A 21,937-nucleotide genomic window follows, 5' to 3' on the forward strand; every position below is an offset into this window, starting at 1 on the left:
ATTACAATAACATTTATCACACCACACTTACCCAGTTGGGAGTCACTCATTACAATAATGTGAGAACATTTATCACACCACACTTACCTGAGTTGTTAGAGTCACTCATTACAATAACTTCTGGAGAGAACATTTATCACACCACACTTACCTGAGTTGTTAGAGTCACTCTCATTACAAGCCGTGCTGTGAGGAACATTTATCACACCACACTTACCCGAGTTGTTAGAGTCACTCATTACAATAACTGTGAGAACATTTATCACACCACACTTACCTGAGTTATTAGAATCACTCATTACACATAATTGTGAGAACATTTATCACACCACCACACTTACCCGAGTTGTTAGAGAGTCACTCATTACAATAACTGTGAGAACATTTATCACACCACACTTACCCGAGTTGTTAGAGTTACTCATTACAATAATTGTGAGAACATTTATCACACCACACTTACCTGAGTTGTTAGAGTCACTCATTACAATAATTGTGAGAACATTTATCACACCACACTTACCTGAGGTTATTAGAGTCACTCATTACAATAATTGTGAGAACATTTATCACACCACACTTACCCGAGTTGTTAGAGTCACTCATTACAATAACTGTGAGAACATTTATCACACCACACTTACCTGAGTTGTTAGAGTCACTCATTACAATAACTGTGAGAACATTTATCACACCACACTTACCCGAGTTGTTAGAGTCACTCATTACAATAACTGTGAGAACATTTATCACACCACACTTACCCAGTTATTAGAATCGCTCATTACAATAATTGTGAGAACATTTATCACACCACACTTACCCGAGTTGTTAGAGTCACTCATTACAATAACTGTGAGAACATTTATCACACCACACTTACCTGAAAGTTATCAGAGTCACTCATTACAATAATTGTGAGAACATTTATCACACCACACTTACCCGAGTTGTTAGAGTTACTCATTACAATAATTGTGAGAACATTTATCACACCACACTTACCCGAGTTGTTAGAGTCACTCATTACAATAACTGTGAGAACATTTATCACACCACACTTACCTGAGTTATCAGAGTCACTCATTACAATAATTGTGAGAACATTTATCACACCACACTTACCTGAGTTGTTAGAGTCACTCATTAGAATAATTGTGAGAACATTTATCACACCACACTTACCTGAGTTGTTAGAGTCACTCGTATTAACGCCAAACCACTTATTCCAACAAAATTATTTTATTATTTGTTAAAAATTTTAGTCCTGGTTGAATGGTGTAAATTATATTCAAGAATAACTTATGAACGTATTTTTTTGTTATTCTTAAATATTATTAAACATTCACGACACCAAACTTAAGTTGAGTTATTAATTAGAGTCACTCATAACAAAAATTGTGAGAGCATTTATCACACCATAACTTACCTTTAATTATTGGTTTATTAGCTCCGTTAAATGTTTTCTGGTGGTTTTACAGAAAAATGTTTAGAAAACAATACAACTAAAGAAATGAGTGCACAAATACCTGACGGATGTAACATTTCGACACAATAATGACAAAAGTTTAACTCGGTAATAACAAAAGTGTCGAAGCGAATATGACAAAGCTGATAAGAGCGTTGAAACAGTTACCTGATCTATGCAAGATAATTACAGAAATATTCAAATTGATTATATTTTACAAACTGTTTGTCCTAGAAGAACCAGTTTTCACCAGATATATATTAAGAACCACGCATTTCATTTGTATTGTAATAGGGAAAGTCACTCACTCAGGTTTGAAATAATAAAATTGACATTAACTAAAACTATTGTAATAACAATTATTAGTAAAGTAAGTTAGGTTAAGATACAACAGATACAATGGTATGATCTAGTTCAAATAGCCACGTACATATTCTGACAGATAAACGATCGAACAAACAGATATAATTTTCCACACACATATGTAGCTAAACATATCTAAACTTACTGTTGTTATATTCTTCACAAACGATACTCAATTCGGAAATGGCGTCTTGATATTCAAGACTGAAGGTCACGACTTTGCCCTCGACTGTGGCCTTCAAGGCAACCTCTTGTTTAATGTGTGTTGGTTTCTTCGGCCAGAAATAAGGAGGGTCTAAATCGTCCATGTTCCCTACCCAGAAATATGACGTCTTTCTTAAGGATGACGAACGAAGATATGACTGGACGCTGTCATATATTTTATCGGTATAAATCATGACTAGTCTTCCACCGATTTCCTCACATAGTTCATTTCCTTTTTCATGTTTTATCTCCACCGTGCTGATCACAAGACAAGATGATCCCCACTTTTCGAATCTTTTACCGCACTCTTTACCGTCAGTCACTGAGAGAGTGAATTATTAATAAAGATTCATGAGTAGAATGATAAGAAAACTAAGAAATACAATAATATTAATAACATTATATAACTTACACATACTTATAAAATATTCCATGTATAAAGAAACATGACCACAGGATGTGTCAGCTTAAGAGTTATATTTAACTGATACATATATGCATATATATACAGTCACGTTATGGTAAGTCAACAACAAATGAAATTAGTAAAAGCAAGCATCGCTCCAGGTTTTCAAACACTCAACAATTTACACCTGTCTAACAGAGTTATATCAGAAATGATATTAGGTTATTCAGAAATAAATGTCGGAATTCTCAAGACGACACTTAGAAGCTGAATATGGGTTGGTTTAATACAACGTTTGTCGCTTACGAGGTGTCTCAATTGTCTGCTGTTCCAATTTGAATCAGAGTAAGTTTTGCAACCTACAAGGCAGCATGGAAAAGAAAGACTTTCTTCTGATTTTGCTTTACGAGTTCAAATTTGGACGAAAAGCCACCGAAACTACATGTAAAATGAACCAGGCATTCGGCCATGAATCTGTTACTGAAGTTCAGTGTTGGATCCCAAGGTTTCGACATGGAGATGAAAATCTTGAAGACCACAAAGGTCGTGGAAGGAAGCCATCCTTTGAAAACACCTTACAGGAAACAGTTGAGACAAACCCTCACACAACAGTACGTGAGCTTGCAGTAAAGCTAGGTACAAGCACATCAAGCATTACTAACCATATGACTGTGATTGGAAAGATGAAAAGTTGGATAAGTGGGTTCTGTATGAGCTGACTGAAGATCAACAAAATCGGCGTTACATGAGACCTGACAAGGATGACACTCCAAATATTGAATTAATTGGTAACGGATGTTCTGCCTCATCCACCTTATTCCCAAGACCTTTCCCTTACTTTCATTTTTTCAGGCACTTTGACAACTTTTTGAACAATAAACACTTTCAAAACCAGGCAGCTGCAAAAGAAGCTTTCAGGGAGTTTATTGACCATACAAACTCTGATTTCTACAGCAGGGACATAAACAGCATAGTTACACGTGTTGAATCAAATGGTGCTCACTTTGATTAAAGCATGTTTCACACACTGGGTTATACTTTTCCAAACTTCGCAGTTAATAAACGACATTTATTTTTGGACAACCTAATAACAAAGAAAGGGTACAGTTCTGCCATCAGGAGAAATGGTAATCCCTGAACAGTTTTTTAATATGTGGAAATGTACTTTTAAGGTTTCAAAGCCTATCAGAAATGGTCAGGATTTCTCTTACAACAAAATACATTAACCGGAAATAAAAGAGAAAAAATCAAACGTGAAAGGAGGATTGTTTGAAGGAAGAGAAAACCACGTGATAGTTGCTAGCTTTTCCCACAGGTAGTGATCAGAATCGATCATTCCCTTTGAACCCCGCGGGTGGAAAACTTATTGCATTTGTGGTAATTTTTATGTCGTGATTATATTTACGGAAAACTGTGAAGAGGATCAAAGAAAACATGAAGATTACGACATGAACGGTTTTCTTGTTCTTTATGGTTGATGGTTTCATTCTAGTTGAAGATGTAGTGCAACGACGCGGAGGGACACAGATCTAGTTGAAGATGTAGTACAGCGACTGAGGGACACAGATCTAGTAAAAGATGTAGTGCAGCAATACGGAGAGATACAGACCTAGTTGAAGATGTAGTGCAGCGACACGGAGGGACACAAATCTAGTTGAAGATGCAGTACAGCAACGCGGAGGAACACAGATCTAGTTGAAGATGCAGTACAGCAACGCGGAGGAACACAGATCTAGTAGAAGATGTAGTGCAGCGACACGGAGGAACACAGATCTAGTTGAAGATGTAGTGTTGTAACGCGGAGGGACACAGATCTAGTTGAAGATGCAGTACAGCAACGCGGAGGAACACAGATCTAGTTGAAGATGCAGTACAGCAACGCGGAGGAACACAGATCTAGTTGAAGATGTAGTGCAGCGACACGGAGGAACACAGATCTAGTTAAAGATGTAGTGTAGCAATGCAGAGAGGCACAGATCTAGCTGAAGATATAGTACAGCGATGCGAAGGTACACAGATCATGACTAGAGTAATCAGTTACAGCGCGTATTACTTTTTAAATCTAAAGATTATTAAAACCATTTTGTATTCATAATTTTATTTTTTGAAAGTAAACCATCTAGAGTGGAGATCCTTTTCATGGATAGAGCTGAGAATTGTAAATACAAATACTGAACCTTTCCTTCCTTTCTTTTCTTCATTTTTCTTTCCTCCATCTCAGATGACCTTCTGTGCCTTTCTAGGCTTCTTCACAGCTTTACCCAATGCTTGTGGAGGCATGATTGAAAGTAGACTTTCTCTTAGATCAAAACAGAATCCCCAAAATCAAGAAAATGTGATAAAATCTCTTATAAGGCAGTTAACATGAGCACCGAAACTTGTTTGTCTCAGAAACCAACAGAAAAGCACAACTTTGATTATCCATAAAGCGAAGACTGTGGAGATACTGATGATAACAGTTTTACAATTTTCTGTACTGGGTGTAGAAAGAGATGAAATGAAAACTCACACAATGCTCTTGACTGTTCTTTAGTTTTCAGACAGGTTAAGCTAATGGATGTGGTGGTGGTGTAGTGGTGTGGGGCTAGTTGCGTCAATTAATTTAATGAGAGAGTAACATCCAAAGTGTACCAATATATTATTAACGATAATATACACTTCTCATTGTTTCACTTTTATCATGGATGGTTAAATGCTTTTACGGAATTATAATCCAAACAGTCCAACTATAGTTTCTAAAATTAGTTTGAAGTGCCTACTAGTCACTTGAGTCTCTTCCTCCCCACAAACACTCAAGCTCTTTAAGAATTGTGAAGATAAGTTTCAATATCGTATTCGTCATTGAAATCCCCTGTCAATGTTTTCAAGCTAGTTTCAGAATATTAACAAGGCGAAAAATTAGTTCAAACCTGCTTTAGGCCGAGATCAGTAAATATTTGCTTTTCTGTATGTTTTAACCATATAGTATATAATGGACTACTTGTGATTTACCAATCTTGGTACTGAAACCCGATTTTTTAACATTGTAAAATCTCAAACTTACCTCTGAACCACCTAGTGGCACCTGTAAATGAAAATCTGTTGTCTTTCTAGTTAGGTTTTCGTCTACTGGTTATCTCAGAAAGATTAACTAATTAATATTTGATTATAATTCATCAAGGTTTTCTTATTACCCGTAAACATAGTGTTGACATGGTACAACATGGATAAGTAAACACTAATCTTCTCCTATTACCAGACTTCTCATTTTACTTAACATGATTGGGCTACATTTTGTTGTAGGCCCCATTATGGATGGTCCTGGTTACCCCAAGTTGGCCCATATTCCTTTTTTATATCAATTTCTTTAAGTACAAGATATATCTCAGTCTTAGAAATTTTAGATCCCCAAACAGAACACAATTTTATGATATAAATATTTTCTTACGGGGAAAGAATTGTTATACAAATTTATCATACGCAATAATTTTTTTCTGTAACATGACGCTAACTGTGAAATGCCGAAGAATGTTAAAATGTAATTTTAACAAATTCCGTTATACCATGGCTTTATATTGGTTGTGGTTATCCCTAGCCTTAATGATTTGCATATTTAAAGTAGCTTTAATATAAAGTAATAAACTCTTCAGAAGCTGAAACAGAATAAACCTATAAATATTTCACGATACTTTGTAATTAAAATAGCTCTTTTCTTCTGATATAATGATACTGAAGCTATAAAAATATAAATGACTCAGAGTTCTGTAGCTATCGAAAAGGAACTGTAGTACAACAGACGGACTTACAGTTGAACTGGTTCTCTGCCAGTAGATACTCTTGGCACTTTAACTAAGTGTCTTTGAATAGTTGCAAATCAGCATTAGAGACACTAAGAATACTCTGACTAAGTTCTTTCTTTCTGTATGGTATTCTGTAATCACTATTGTAGACGTTAAGGACACTCTAACTAAGATTTTCTTTCCTTATGGTAGTTTGTAACCGTTATTGAGGACACTAAGGATACTGTCAGTAAATGGTTATTTTCCTATGGTAGTGTACCAGCCGGTATTGACGACTTTAATATTGATTTCTTTCTTATGGTAATACAGTTGATAATACTCATGAATCCTTATAAAAGGTTTTACAAGAAATCTTACAAATGATGTTCCAAGAGATCTTATAAGGGATCTTATAAATGATATTACAAAAGGTCTAAATAAGACTTTACAAAAGGTCTTACAAGGGATTTTATAAATGGTGTTGCAAGAAGTCTTAAGAGAGGTCTTACAATGATAATACATAAAACCAAGTGTGCCACACAGACCAAAACTGGCAGACAAAACCATGACTCCAACCACTTTATTTTTTCTTTATAAGCACAATATTGGGCCTTAGTTTGACTGACCATTTCTGGACAAGTATGGCCTTCGTAATCTTCTGCCAACATTTATGAGTCCATTTCAAACCATACTACTCGATGAATTTACAATAATCAGGAATGGAATGTTAGGTTCCTTGTGGAGTATATATATCAGGAATGGCATGTTAGGTTCCTTGTGGAGTATATATGGAAGCCAATAAGTGTAAGTTAGTGAGCGATGAATTAGTTTAAAAGCGGGACTTTTAATACTAATAGAGAGAAATAGCTAACGTTTAGAAATATTTAACCCACAAAGCTGGATAAGAGGTGACGACAGCTTTACTCTTACCCGTTAATACGTCCGATGACCGAGATGAAACCGTTGTTAAAAATACAGATGTTTGGTTTTGCATGTGGTTTTCAGTTACAACTGTTCTCGGTAAATCTGTGAGAAACAAAATATATATTTTCTATTTTATCTTCCTTAATACAATTATATAAATAGCATTTAAATTAAAACAATCAAAACACAAAGTGTACAATTATATTAACACTTAGCTACGTTATTCAAATTAATGAAAAATACGTTTCTTAACATTTCAATCTGAAGTTCAGGCTTCAAAGAAGGCTCACGTACACTTGTATTTCTGTGATTGACATCACTAGTATATTAGGAATCACTGATAAACTTTCTACGTACTTCCATAAGAATCACTGAATGTTTAGGTATTTATATCAGTGTAACACAACTAGTCTTTCCACTGAGATCCATGACGATCTAGCTATAGCAATAGAAGTGAGGTAAATTTCTGTATTCCTGAAAATGTGTATATTATCAGAGTGTCAGTAGACACAAACTAGTCTGTTCATCGATGCTGACACTTTTACTAAATATTTGAGTCGCCTATTCGTTACATAGAGTACTTTTACTATTCTTGATGTTGTTACTAAGTGGTAGTGTTCTCAGTTGTGGGGGAATTTTTAAATATGGTCAGAAAAACGAAATGATAAACATTATATATAAGACGCAGAGATTTCTAAACAATTTCACTTAATATCACTTTATCCACATTTATCTCTGGCGTATCATAAATTATACTTGAAACTGGGTTAAATCTCTGATGGTAGTTGTTTTCTCTTTTAAGCTATGTAATTAGAAACTGGAAAAGCCTAAAACATAATTATTACAACAGTTCCAAGAAAAGCATGAGAAAACGAATTCATGTTTATATCCAACAAATATTTCCATTCTACAGTAATCTGTTCCAAGTTTTTAATGTTTGTTAAGATTTAAACGAGTTTCTTACACAGATTAGTCCTGGTATTTATAATGTAAAAAGTTCTAGTTTAGTAAAATAGAGCAGAAACGTTATTTACTGACACTCACACAAAGTTTATTAAACATTGAAATGTAATGACAACTGCTCAATCTCGTAAACCAGACTTTTGGAGAATCGAAAATGTATCCCGTAATTAAAAACGAAAAAAATATATATAAAAAGTATTAAACATTTTAATGTTTTAAAATGGGTTACAATATTTCATACGATGTTATTATACTTTAGAATTCGTGTTTTGATGCTCTCACAACTTAATCTAGTTGACACAATTAAATTATTATCGGACAGCAGCACATTTTACGTTTACATTTTTCTCAAAAGATTTCAAAACTTAACTATATGAATGTGGTTATCTTTGAAAGTGAATGATAAAAGTAATATGTCACTCTTGTAAATTAGTAGAAGAAATAACACACAAAAACAAACGAGAAAGTAGACCAAAGTTGAAGAGGAAAGTGGTGAAGTTGGAACAAAATAGATGAGGAATAAACTTAGACAACAAAAACTTAAGCAATTTTACTCGATAAAGCGAATCGTACAAATCGGAACAGTCTCACCTGTCATATTCATTACACCAGAAGTAAGGCAGAAGCAAACAATTGCCATGAAAGGTAGGTAATGTTTTCCATTCCAGTTCGTGTCCATCTTCTTCCATCAATGCAATTACTTTTCTATGAAGTTACTAATCAAATATATTATTGTGAGAAATAACATTAGATAGGTGCCTCAACATAGAGTTTCTTTTTTCTAAGGTTTGTACAAGACAAACGTTTTTATGATCACCGTAAAAAAAAGAACACTGTCCAGTTGTTACTATACAATTACTATAGCTTTTAGTTCACGTCTATTAAATAAATGGTCACTTTCTCTTCTATGTAGCAGAAGGTCCAATCAAAATAAAAAGGAAAGACAAAATAAAGTTTTACTGTATATATTTTTTCTTCTTTAAAATGACGAAAAACATCATAATAATGAAAACAGAAAGCCTGAAACTTCCATTTTCCAAAAGTAAAAGTGACGTAAGTCACTTCACCTTATGTCCGACAGATATAACATTTGCGGAGAAAATAATTACACTTTTAGCCAATAGATAGCAATTCAAAAACAATCCTTTGAACCAAAATACCAAGATAGATAAGATATACACTGCTGACCAAAATCTTAAAACCAATGAACATAAAAAAATATGCATTTTGCGTTGTTACACTCAACCACTTATTTGAGTAAAGCTTCAAAGATGAAAATAAGAAAATGGAAAATAAAAATAAAAAACATTTTTAGCACTTAATAGGGAAAATGTGAACACTATGAAATTAGTCTAAATACCAGCTGGTAAAAGTTTAAGACCGTACCAAAAGAAATCCTAAACAAGCGAGGGCCTTCAGTGAAAAGGATGCTCTCTCCATCATGCCAATGTAGCCAGCTGCTGTTTGACGGCCCTGTATAACCTGAAGCTCCATTGTTCTATGGAAGAAGAAAGCACCCCAGATCATAATGGAACTTTCTCCACTGTATAGAAAATGTCTTCGGTGGGATATACTTATGGTGCCAGTAACGTTGGAAGCCATCTGGCCCATCCAGGTTAAAATTTTTCATCATCAGAGAACAAAACCACTTCTCTACGTCCCATGTTTGGTGCCTCTCAGCAAAGTTTAACCGAGTTGTTTCGTGGTATGAAAAGAGGCGTGGCCTTTGTAGACCTTTACGGTTTTAAAGTCTTTCTCTCGTAGATACCGTCTTATTGTTCTTGAGCTGCATTCTGCATCCGTAAGGGCCTTAATCTAGTTCGACGATCGGCTGGTGTCTTGCCGGACAACCCCTCGAATCCTCCTGCTTAACGCAGGCGAAATTTTCTTGGGCCGACCACTTGAAATTCTCGTTCCGTATCTTTCAGGTTCTTTTATAAATTTACAACAGCAGTTTTACTACATCCAATCTCACCAGGGATGGCACGTTGAGAAAGACCTTGCTTTTGCAGCTCAACAATTCTGCTACGTTCAAACTCTGTCAACTTTTAGCTTTTGTCATGTAACACAGAAAATTTCAGTGAGAGATGTTGACAACGCTAACGCTGCAACACAAATGACTGAATTTCGTTACGTGTTTACCGATTAACGCTTCGTTTTAGTATGGTATTAAACTTTTGACCAGCTAGTATTTAGGCTAATTTCATAGTGTTCACATTTTCCTTATTAAATGCTAAAAGTTTTTTTTTTTTCCTTTTCTTATTTTCATCTTTCAAAGCTCAACTCGAATAAGTGGTTGAGTCTAACAATGCAAAATGCATATTTTTCTTTATGTTCATCGGCCTTAAGATTTTGGCCAGCAGTGTATGTTTAATGCCTGATTCACAGAAATTATTTTAACAGGTTTGTCTGTTAAGACAGTGATAATGCTAATGATATATACGTGTATATTTAACTTACCAATAAATATTTTGAGTATAGCATCAAACTAATTTCATAAAGGCAGCTTGTAGCTACAAATAGCTGTTTTATATAAATTAATTCAAAACTTACCAACAGTAGGCACGTTCAATTTTCGCCCAAAGTTACACTAGAGCTATCTTGCCAGAGCCTCGACAGCTCCAAAGCTTAGAGGACTTTTTTTTTGGGGGGAGGACATTTGAATGCGAAACATTAGCTCTGGGATTCACAATCTGAGCATGTGTTAAAAACTAATTAATGGATTAGCAATAACTTCATAGAACTATAACGCTAAAAGTTTTTGGTTTGATTTTATCGTGATGAACAAAGCGCATATTTGTGACTTTGCGCAAAACAACAAACACACACTCGACTTTTATGAGTAAAGCCTGTTTCATTTCGCTTTTGTTTATTAAACACTTTCTCTAATGTGTTTAATGTGTGTCCATGTCGGTCAGGATCTTTAAGAAGACCAAATACAAAATAATTTAAACAGAAACACCAAGACTGTTTTAATTAACTCACCAGTTACAACTTGGCTTTCCTAAAATATACAATTATTCAAATTGATACAATATACGAGTTACATTGGTGCTGAACTATATAAAAACAAGTAGATAATTCGAGGGGTAGTGTCATATACAAGTACATGAAATTATCAAATAAAGAATTTTCCAAGTAATCATCTTCAAAATACAACGTTAAAATCAGAGGTTCGATTCCTTTCACTGGTCTGAGCAGATAGCCCGATGTGGCTCTGCTATCGCAAACACACACACATACCATCTTCATAAAAACAAAGTAAAATTGTAATAAAATTATAAAGATAAAAATCCGCTAATATGGTGTTACATAATTAATATAAACTAACTAAATATTCGGGTTCGATTATTTAATTTGTCCCTCATGGAAACTATAATCTTTAGCACAGGGTAATACGTAGTTTTACATAGAAACTATAATCTTTAGCACAGGGTAATACGTAGTTTTACATGGAAACTATAATCTTTAGCACACAGTAATTCATAGTTTTACATGGAAACTATAATCTTTAGCACACGGTAATACATAGGTTTACATGGAAACTATAATCTTTAGCACACGGTAATTCATAGTTTTACATGGAAACTATAATCTTTAGCACACGGTAATACATAGTTTTACAACAAAAACTATGATCTTTAGTACAAGGTAATACATAGTTTTACACGGAAACTATAATCTTTAGTACACGATAATTCATAGTTTTACATGGAAACTTTAATCTTTAGCACACGGTAATACATAGTTTTACATGGAAACTATAATCTTTAGCATGCGGTAATTCATAGTTTTACATGGAAATTATAATCTTTAGCACACGGTAATTCATAGTTTTACAACAAAAACTATAATCTTTAGCACACGGTAATACATAGTTTTACATGGAAACTATAATCTTTAGCACATGGTAATACATAGTTTTACAACAAAAACTATGATCTTTAGCACACGGTAATACATAGTTTTACATGGAAACTATAATCTTTAGCACACGGTAATACATAGTTTTACATGGAAACTATAATCTTTAGTACACGGTAATTCATAGTTTTACATGGAAACTATAATCTTTAGTACACGGTAATTCATAGTTTTACATGGAAACTATAATCTTTAGCACACGGTAATACATAGTTTTACATGGAAACTATAATCTTTAGCATGCGGTAATTCATAGTTTTAGATGGAAATTATAATCTTTAGCACACGGTAATTCATAGTTTTACAACAAAAACTATAATCTTTAGCACACGGTAATACATAGTTTTACATGGAAACTATAATCTTTAGCACACGGTAATTCATAGTTTCACAACAAAAACTATAATCTTTAACACACGATAATTCATAGTTTTACATGGAAACTATAATCTTTAGTACACGGTAATTCATAGTTTTACATGGAAACTATAATCTTTAGCACACGGTAATACATAGTTTTACATGGAAACTATAATCTTTAGCAAGCGGTAATTCATAGTTGTAGATGGAAATTATAATCTTTAGCACACGGTAATTCATAGTTTTACAACAAAAACTATAATCTTTAGCACACGGTAATACATAGTTTTACATGGAAACTATAATCTTTAGCACACGGTAATTCATAGTTTCACAACAAAACTATAATCTTTAACACACGATAATTCATAGTTTTACATGGAAACTATAATCTTTAGCACACGGTAATTCATAGTTTTACATGGAAACTATAATCTTTAGCACACGGTAATACATAGTTTTACATGGAAACTATAATCTTTAGCACACGGTAATTCATAGTTTCACAACAAAAACTATAATCTTTAACACACGATAATTCATAGTTTTACATGGAAACTATAATCTTTAGCACACGGTAATACATAGTTTTACATGGAAACTATAATCTTTAGCATGCGGTAATTCATAGTTGTACATGGAAATTATAATCTTTAGCACACGGTAATTCATAGTTTTACAACAAAAACTATAATATTTAGCACACGGTAATTCATAGTTTTACATGGAAACTATAATCTTTAGCACACGGTAATACATAGTTTTACAACAAAAACTATAATCTTTAGCACACGGTAATACATAGTTTTACATGGAAACTATAATCTTTAGCACACGGTAATTCATAGTTTCACAACAAAAACTATAATCTTTAACACACGATAATTCATAGTTTTACATGGAAACTATAATCTTTAGCACACGGTAATACATAGTTTTACATGGAAATTATAATATTTAGCACACGGTAATTCATAGTTTTACAACAAAAACTATAATCTTTAGCACACGGTAATTCATAGTTTTACATGGAAACTATAATCTTTAGCACACGGTAATACATAGTTTTACATGGAAACTATAATCTTTAGCACACGGTAATACATAGTTTTACAACAAAAACTATGATCTTTAGTGCAAGGTAATACATAGTTTTACACGGAAAGTATAATATTTAGAAAACGGTAGTTCGTAGTTTTACATGGAAGCTATAATCTTTAGCACAAGGTAATGTATGGTTTTATGGGTGTTGCAAGCCACTTGTTTTATTGGTTAAAGCAAACTTCTCAAGTAAAGAAACATAATAGCTTCTCACACGATATTTTCAATGTTTGTTTAAATGTCTGAATAGGTGTCGCAGGTTCGAATCCCTTTCACTAAACATGCTTGCTTTTTCAGTGGTATGGTACATACCATATGTACATATGGTACAAACCTCACTGTTTGTCGGTGAACGAGTAACCCTAAAGTTGGCAGAAGGTGATGTATAGTAGCTATCTTCCCTCTAATCCATCTCTGCTAAATTAGGGACTGGTAACGCAGATAGCCGTCGAGTTGCTTTTCACGAGATACAAAACAAACCACAAAAACTGTATGTGCCTGCTACTCGACTGTCGATAAGGTAACCCTAGAGTTGGCGGAGGGCACTCTTGGCCTGTTGTCTTTCCTCTAGTCTATCAGGTGGAAGATGTAGACATCATAGTTTTTGTAGCCTTGCGCCAAATTTAAAAAAATGAATGATACTAATGTACAGGATTTATTCTGTTTTATTCTATTTTAGTAAAGACTGTTACATGTAAAGTTAAAGTGTTCTTATATTGTGAAGTTAGAGTTCTTATCTTATGAAGTTAAAGTGTTTTCTTGTGAATTTAAAGTTTTCTTATCTCTTGAAGATAAAGGCTTTTTTTCTTGTAAAGTTAAAGTGTTCTTATATTGTAAAGTTAGAGGGTTCTTTTCAAACTGACAACTTTCTTAATCTTGGAGTATTGTACAAACACCTCTATCAAACAATAGCAATGACTGATATCAAAATACTAAGATCTTAGTAGAAATGTACAACTGAAGTTAGTAAAATGAAACACCTTTGGAGAAATTTTTACTAACTGCATGAATGTTACCTAATCTACAGAGATAATATTTTGTACCAGCTACATAGATGTTACCTAATCTACAGAAATAATATTTTGTACCAGCTACACGGATGTTACTCAATCTACAGAGATAATATTTTGTACCAGCTAAACGGATGTTACCCAATTTACAGGGATAATATTTTGTATCAGCTACACGGATGTTACTCAATCTACAGAGGTAATATTTTGTATCAGCTACACGGATGTTACTCAATCTACAGAGATAATATTTTGTATCAGCTAAACGGATGTTACTCAATCTGCAGAGATAATATTTTGTACCAGCTACACGCATGTTACTCAATCTACAGAGATAATATTTTGTATCAGCTACACGGATGTTACTCAATCTACAGAGATAATATTTTGTACCAGCTACACAGATGTTACTCAATCTACAGAGATAATATTTTGTACCAGCTACACGGATGTTACTCAATCTACAGAGATAATATTTTGTACCAGCTACACGGATGTTATCCAATTTACAGAGATAATATTTTGTACCAGCTACACGGATGTTACTCAATCTACAGAGATTATATTTTGTACCGGCTACACGGATGTTACTCAATCTACAGAGATAATATTTTGCACCAGCTACACAGATGTTATCTAATCTACAGAGATAATATTTTGTACCAGCTACACGGATGTTATCCAATTTACGGAGATAATATTTTGTACCAGCTACACGGATGTTACTCAATCTACAGAGATAATATTTTGTACCAGCTACACAGATGTTATCTAATCTACAGAGATAATATTTTGTACCAGCTAAACGGATGTTACTCAATCTACAGAGATAATATTTTGTACCAGCTACACAGATGTTATCTAATCTACAGAGATAATATTTTGTACCAGCTAAACGGATGTTACTCAATCTACAGAAATAATATTTTGTACCAGCTACACGGATGTTACCCAATCTACAGAGATAATATTTTGTACCAGCTACACAGATGTTATCTAATCTACAGAGATAATATTTTGTATCAGCTACACGGATGTTATCCAATCTACAGAGATAATATTTTGTATCAGCTACACGGATGTTACTCAATCTACAGAAATAATATTTTGTACCAGCTACACGGATGTTACCCAATCTACAGAGATAATATTTTGTACCAGCTACACGGATGTTACCCAATCTACAGAGATAATATTTTGTACCAGCTACACGGATGTTACCCAATCTACAGAGATAATATTTTGTACCAGCTACACGGATGTTACCCAATCTACAGAGATAATTTTTGTGTGCTAGCAGGTAAGCGCATAGCTACACAAATCGCTATTTGCGCTCTGCTCACCGGGGGTATATAAACCCAGTTTCTTGCGTTGTGAGCCAGCAGGTATTCCACCGTGTCTCTGTAAGGGTGTGGAGACAGAAAGCAAAACAAACGTATGAATAAATAAAGTTTCATTGAGAAAATAAGAAAATCGTACATGTACTGTATGAACTTGGAATTATGAATAACTTTTCTTATGACCTGCAAGAGTTAGTAAATATTCTTATAAACATTCGTCAGTGATTACATGCTTCAAAAGGGACAAATGTACAGATTTTCAGTGCTGTTTGTCTGTCCTAATTTACACGTTATCTACTGTTAATCTAAGTAAATTGTATGAAACACTTTGAGTTATTTTAATGTTGTAAGTAGAACCTAATATCAATGATAAATTTCAAGTCTATTCTATTTTGCTGTAGTTAAGCATAAATCTGCAGAATGGGCTATTTGTGTCATGCTCACCACCGGATTGAAACGACGTTTCTAGCATCATAAATCTACAGAATGGGCTATCTGTGTCATGCTCATCACCGGATTGAAACGACGTTTCTAGCATCATAAATCCAAAGAATCAGCAATGTACCACTGGAGGTCGTTTTAATAGTCCTCAAGATTTTAAGAGATTTCTTTGTGGTCGTATGATCACAGGGTTGATAGTAGGAAGTTTTCACTTATTCTAAACTAATGTATGTTAACGTCGTAAATTATAGAAACCTGTAAACAAACTTTTGAAAGTATTTTTGCTACATTAAATAGCGCAAAAGTGTAATTTTTATAAAATATAAGTACTTAAATAAATTCAAATTCAAATCATACTCACCAGTAGTGAAAGTCGTGGAATTTATGAACTTCGGACCAATCTAACGTTTTGTGTTCGCACATAAACTGAAAGTTCCACTGGCGTACGTGTATGTATATAAGTACATATCTGTGTGTATAACATGCACATTACACTCTGTAAGCCCTAAAACATGCGTTTACTCGTATATTGAATAAATATGAATTAACTGCCAACCATTTCCACAAAAAACGTCTAGTTTTAATGAGTTTAACAAGCCAAACAAATGCACGCAATATATCATTCCTGTGTTCTGTATTGGGCTCTAATGAAACGTTTCATTCGCTTTTACTCTTAGAAACTAAGAAGATAAATCGAATAAAGTAACATATATCACGATATCGCTAAGTGCTGTGCAGCGAAATCCTTTGTTACATTTTTTTCAGTTAAAAATTACAAAATCTTTATTACCATCAAGCCTGAACATAGTCCAGAACATCGTTATTTATATGAATGAAAAACGTGAAGTTTTGTTTTCATATATATATATTTATTTATTACTTTCGTTCGACTGCAGCAACATATCCAATAAAGAAGCCTTCCGCAAGTTACTTGCACTACTTATTTTTTATTGATTTCTCATCCGCACAATATATTTAGGTGGAGATTAAAAATTAAAAACACTTAGCTAATGTGTTCCCTAGAATTTTTCAGGGCTCTATAGATACTAAAATTTACTAATAAAATATGCCAGTAAAACCTTTTCACGTGCAAAAGAATTACTCAGTTTTTTTACTTTAAGATATCTTGATGTATTATTTTATATGAATCTGTTTCTCGGTTTAAAAGGTTTTCTAATTTGTTTCGAACGTATTTTTTACGTTATTTAGAAGTAAATAAATACAGTGAAATAAATGTTAAAAACTTAACAAATATTTAACCTATTAGTAGTTGGGGCACGTGTTTACGGACAAGAGGATGCCACCTCATGTCTATTGCGTAATACATACATCTAAGTGTTATATAACTGTTACGTAGTTTGAGTGCTATTACCCAGATGTCGCGTTGCCAGGAGCACGTTGCTAGGGCGCCATGACATTTGAAAATGGAAGCTGTCTGCTGTCAGGGAGCGTATTACTAAAAGTGACATCATAATTCCAGTGGTACTCAAGGGACAGCAACTTACAAGGTCGCTAAGTGGCACTAGAAGGGTGTGATGATCGTGCAGGTAGATCGCAAATACTTGTGTTTACAGTTTCGCTTTATAAGTAAAACATTAAATCTCCTATTTTAGTTTTATCACCTTTATAATTTTAGCACATATATTGTCTACATTTTTTGTTTTTTTGAATTTCGCACAAAGCTACTCGAGGGCTATCTGTACTAGCCGTCCCTAATTTTGCAGTGTAAGACTAGAGGGAAGGCAGCTAGTCATCACCACCCACCGCCAACTCTTGGGCTACTCTTTTACCAACAAAAAGTGGGATTGACCGTCACATTATGAGGCCCCCACGGCTGGGAGGGCGAGCATGTTTGGCGCGATTCGGCGCGAACTCGCGACCCTCAGATTACGAAGCGCACGCCTTAACGCGCTTGGCCATGCCGGGCCACCTACATTTTACCAAGGCAGATGGTGTTTTTACGGGTAGATGATGTTGTTGATACTTGATCGTCTAGCAAACGTCTGGCTAGGTTGACAAAATTATTTGTTGTGTATTTGTAGCCTTGACAACAAAGCTATCAAACCAGAGTAAGTGTTAAGAATTTCTAAAAAACCAAAAAAAAAACACTCGAAGATAATTAAATATGAATTAACGTTTAAAGCTTTTTTTAAACATTTTTTTAAAAACAAATCTCTGAATCTTTCCGGTTCTTATTCAGACTTCCCAAATTAAAATTTAGGTTATCACTATAACCAATTATGAGGACAACAACACTATAGTTTAATGAATGAAATAACCTGTTAAATGTATCCAGCCCTTAGTGACAAGATACATTAAGATGTCCTAAAGAGAAGAAGAGTTTTAGTAATCCATATGATCCTAAGAGCCTTAATTTGGATTGCTTGGATCCATTCCCTGTTTCTTATTACATCAATGATTTGATGTACGCCTTCTACATTTTATTTATCTCAAATTAATGGAAACGGTGTGTAATTCAGATATCTATTTCAGTTTACATGAAATTCTCACGGCATGTAACGTCCAGCTGACTTTAATGAAGGAGACTATTTTTTTAAATGTGAAACGAGACATGATGAAGCTAGAAACTCACTAGATACCCAGATTACAAAGATAGGTAAACTCAACATCAAGTGAACCATAATAAACCATAACACAGACTTACAATTTTAAACTCACGAAAGCTTACGGATTTCAGCCACATTACCACTTCAAATCATTTTCCGTAGCCCCAACGCCAAAATTTCAGTTCTCATTAAGAAAAATCTTGATTGAATAGTTCTTTTGCTTTCACCAAAAGAGTCCCCACTGGCTCGTGAAGTGGTGTTGTTAAAATATCAAATATGAATACTGAAAGTACACGTGAGCAGTCTACGTATTATTTCAAGAGATTAATGTGGTAATAGAGTTCTTGGTTGCTTAAACGTAAGTAAAAAATAAAATATAGGCCTAAAGGATTGGTTTACTTGTTTTCAATACTTTTTATCTAAATCGTATGGTTTAATTTCTTAAGGATTTTTATTTTATTGCATGCTATTGAATCTTGCCAAATGGTTTGTCGTTTTGACATACATTTTCAATGCTTATTAATAAATTACGTTAAATATGTCTCATTGTTTAATCTGTAGAACATGAAAATGGTGATTACATTACATTAATAATGTTTTAAGTTAGGTAAAAGATGTTGATAGTAGATTTTTCTTCTACGACCTCAGTAAAACCAGAACAAAAAATTATTTAGATCTAGATAGATATAAATGCCAAAAACTAGTCTGTATGTATTTATTTATCCAAGACGACGATAACTGGATATTTCGTTAAAAATGTAACGTTATAGTTTGACGATAATGATTCAAGCATGAATGGTTTTAACCCTAACACGTAACACAATTCAGTATCAGTTATATAAAGGTTCTAAAATTTGCATAAGGGTTAGCTCGAGTCATTTCTTATTTTTTAAACTTTGCAAGCATACTGAAAACTCTTAAAAGTTTATAAAGACAAGTAGGAACAGATATATACGTAATCTAGATTGCTATAGTAATATAGAAAGTTTTTATGTGTTTGTTTGTTTGTTTTTGAATTTCGCGCAAAGTTACACGAGGGCTATCTGAGCTAGCCGTCCCTAATTTAGCAGTGTAAGACTACAGGGAAGGCAGCTAGTCGTCACCATCCATCACCAACTCTTGGGCTACTCTTTTACCAACGAGTAGTGGAATTAACCGTCACATATTAACGCCCCCACGACAGAAAGGGCGAGCATGTTTGCAACAGGGATTCGAATAAGCGACCTTCAGATTACGAATCCAGCATCTTAACCACCAGGCCATGGCGAGCCAGAAAGTTCTAATGCTATACAAAATCGTGAAACAAGAAAGTGAAAACGAGAAAAGCCGAGTTGTTTAATTTTTTTAAACAATATATTTAGTCTGCAAAATCTCCCCAGTGGCTCAGTGGTATGTCTGCGGACTTACAACGCTAAAAAGCGGGTTCTGCGGGTAGGCAGAACACAGATAGTCCACTGTGTAGCTTTGTGCTTAATTCAAGACACATAAACACACACACACACACTGTAGCAAATCGCTGTAATTATGTTCGTTAGTCCGGGCCAATGAAAGGATACAATTTTTTTTTTTACAAGTAACTCAGTTTTTGTTGTTTTCACTTTCTTGTTTCAATATTTTTTCTAGCATTCACACTTTCTATATTACTATAGCTAGGTAGGTAACACATATATCGATTCGTATTTGTCTTTAAAAATAAAATAAAAATATTATACTTATTTGTTTCCTCTTTGCTTGCTATATTTTTGTGCACCAGCAAATACCGTTAGGACCTCTACCAACCTACCCTCAAATCTAATTACATATTCATTGTAGTGCATCATTCGTTATAATATATTTATTATACTATCCTTTTAAGTACAAGAAAGAAATCATTCGGACTTCACATGCAACAATTCTGTTAAAGAATTAGCGTTATAAGATGCATCGTCATACTTACCTGGAAATGTCACTTACTTGCTTGGACGAAATTTTGTTCAAATAGAAAAATTTTGTTCGACACCATAAACACATTTAAAGCGATTTAAGTTGTTTTGAAAGTATAATAAGCTTCAGATTTTCTCAGTCAGATATGTGAAATAGTCATTGTTAATATTCAAACATTTTAAAATGGTTTTCAAAGGGCGATATTTATGGACATGTTTATGGCGATGTTAATAGACAAAAGTCTATCAAAAACTTATTTTTCAAGAGGTAAATATTATCTAGATTAGTACAAAAATATATTTCCGGTTTATTTTGTTTATTGCTAATAATAGGTTATTTATGCTTTGTTTGTCTCTGGTATCGAAACTCGATATTTAAAGTAACAAACATTCAGGTTTACCGCTTAGCCATTATGAGTCTTTAGATTGTTGTAATCCTGACTTTATTTACGGACTACTTCAGTTTCAATTAATTATTTATCATAAAACGTAACAAACTTTAAATCATTTCTAAATTGTCGCACATTTCTGGAAAGATAAAATACTGTTTCACTTAGAATTAAAATCCAGAAATTCAATTTGATAAATTGCTTCATTTACAAAAATAGAAAAAAAAGTTATTACGAAAATAGAAAGTCCTCTAGATTTAGTTTATCACCACAAAATATAAAATGCTTTTATTAAGCAGGTAATTAAATGTGAAACCTTAACTGAGTTATTTTCCGCTTTTTAATAAATCTAAAAACAACAACAACAAGAGATTGGCAAAATTATTTTGTAGTTCAGATGATCATGAGATAAGAATGTTTAATTACTAAACATACAAATACTTTCGTATTTCAGAATAGAGATTTATTTAAAAATCATCCTCTCTGCTTTCTGACGACATGATAATAAATTCATCAATGTGACAATTATATTAATTTTATTATTAGAAGTAATAAAAAATGTTGTAAATATAAAATGATGTAGGGATGATAGTTCCAAAAGAATATAAAATAATACAGCTATACATAGATTCATCCTTACATGACTTTCAATATCCAAATTTAATGTCACACTGTAAGATACACGAGTACAAAATGGTTACGAGGTCGGTTAAATTAACCGACTACTCTGTTGTTATTTGTAAGCAAACACAAAACTGCACAAAGGGTTGTCTGTGCTCTGCCTATTATGGGAATCG

General features: G+C 33.6%; 1 protein-coding gene across 1 annotated transcript; it reads right to left on the reverse strand.

Annotated features, from left to right (window-relative positions):
* Nucleotides 1–1,580: 1,580 nt before the first annotated feature.
* Nucleotides 1,581–16,673, reverse strand: LOC143236755 (uncharacterized). Its single transcript, XM_076475251.1, has 4 exons — nucleotides 16,624–16,673; nucleotides 8,678–8,802; nucleotides 7,130–7,225; nucleotides 1,581–2,357 (listed from the first exon to the last, which is right to left on the reverse strand). Exons 2-4 carry the CDS (start codon nucleotides 8,763–8,765, stop codon nucleotides 1,957–1,959), a joined length of 585 nt encoding a protein of 194 aa, XP_076331366.1. The 5' UTR covers nucleotides 8,766–8,802; nucleotides 16,624–16,673; the 3' UTR covers nucleotides 1,581–1,956.
* Nucleotides 16,674–21,937: the final 5,264 nt, after the last annotated feature.

This window comes from Tachypleus tridentatus, chromosome 2, assembly GCF_004210375.1.
Source record: "Tachypleus tridentatus isolate NWPU-2018 chromosome 2, ASM421037v1, whole genome shotgun sequence".
Classification (NCBI taxonomy): Eukaryota; Metazoa; Arthropoda; class Merostomata; order Xiphosura; family Limulidae; genus Tachypleus; species Tachypleus tridentatus.

Coding starts and splice junctions, on each gene's coding strand:
- LOC143236755 (XM_076475251.1), bottom strand. CDS start 8,765: ATGGACACGAACTGGAATGGAAAACATTACCTACCTTTCATGGCAATT. Junction 7,226..8,677: donor TGGTGTAATGAATATGACAG/GTGAGACTGTTC, acceptor TGTTTCTCACAG/ATTTACCGAGAACAGTTGTA. Junction 2,358..7,129: donor GTCATCGGACGTATTAACGG/GTAAGAGTAAAG, acceptor TCACTCTCTCAG/TGACTGACGGTAAAGAGTGC.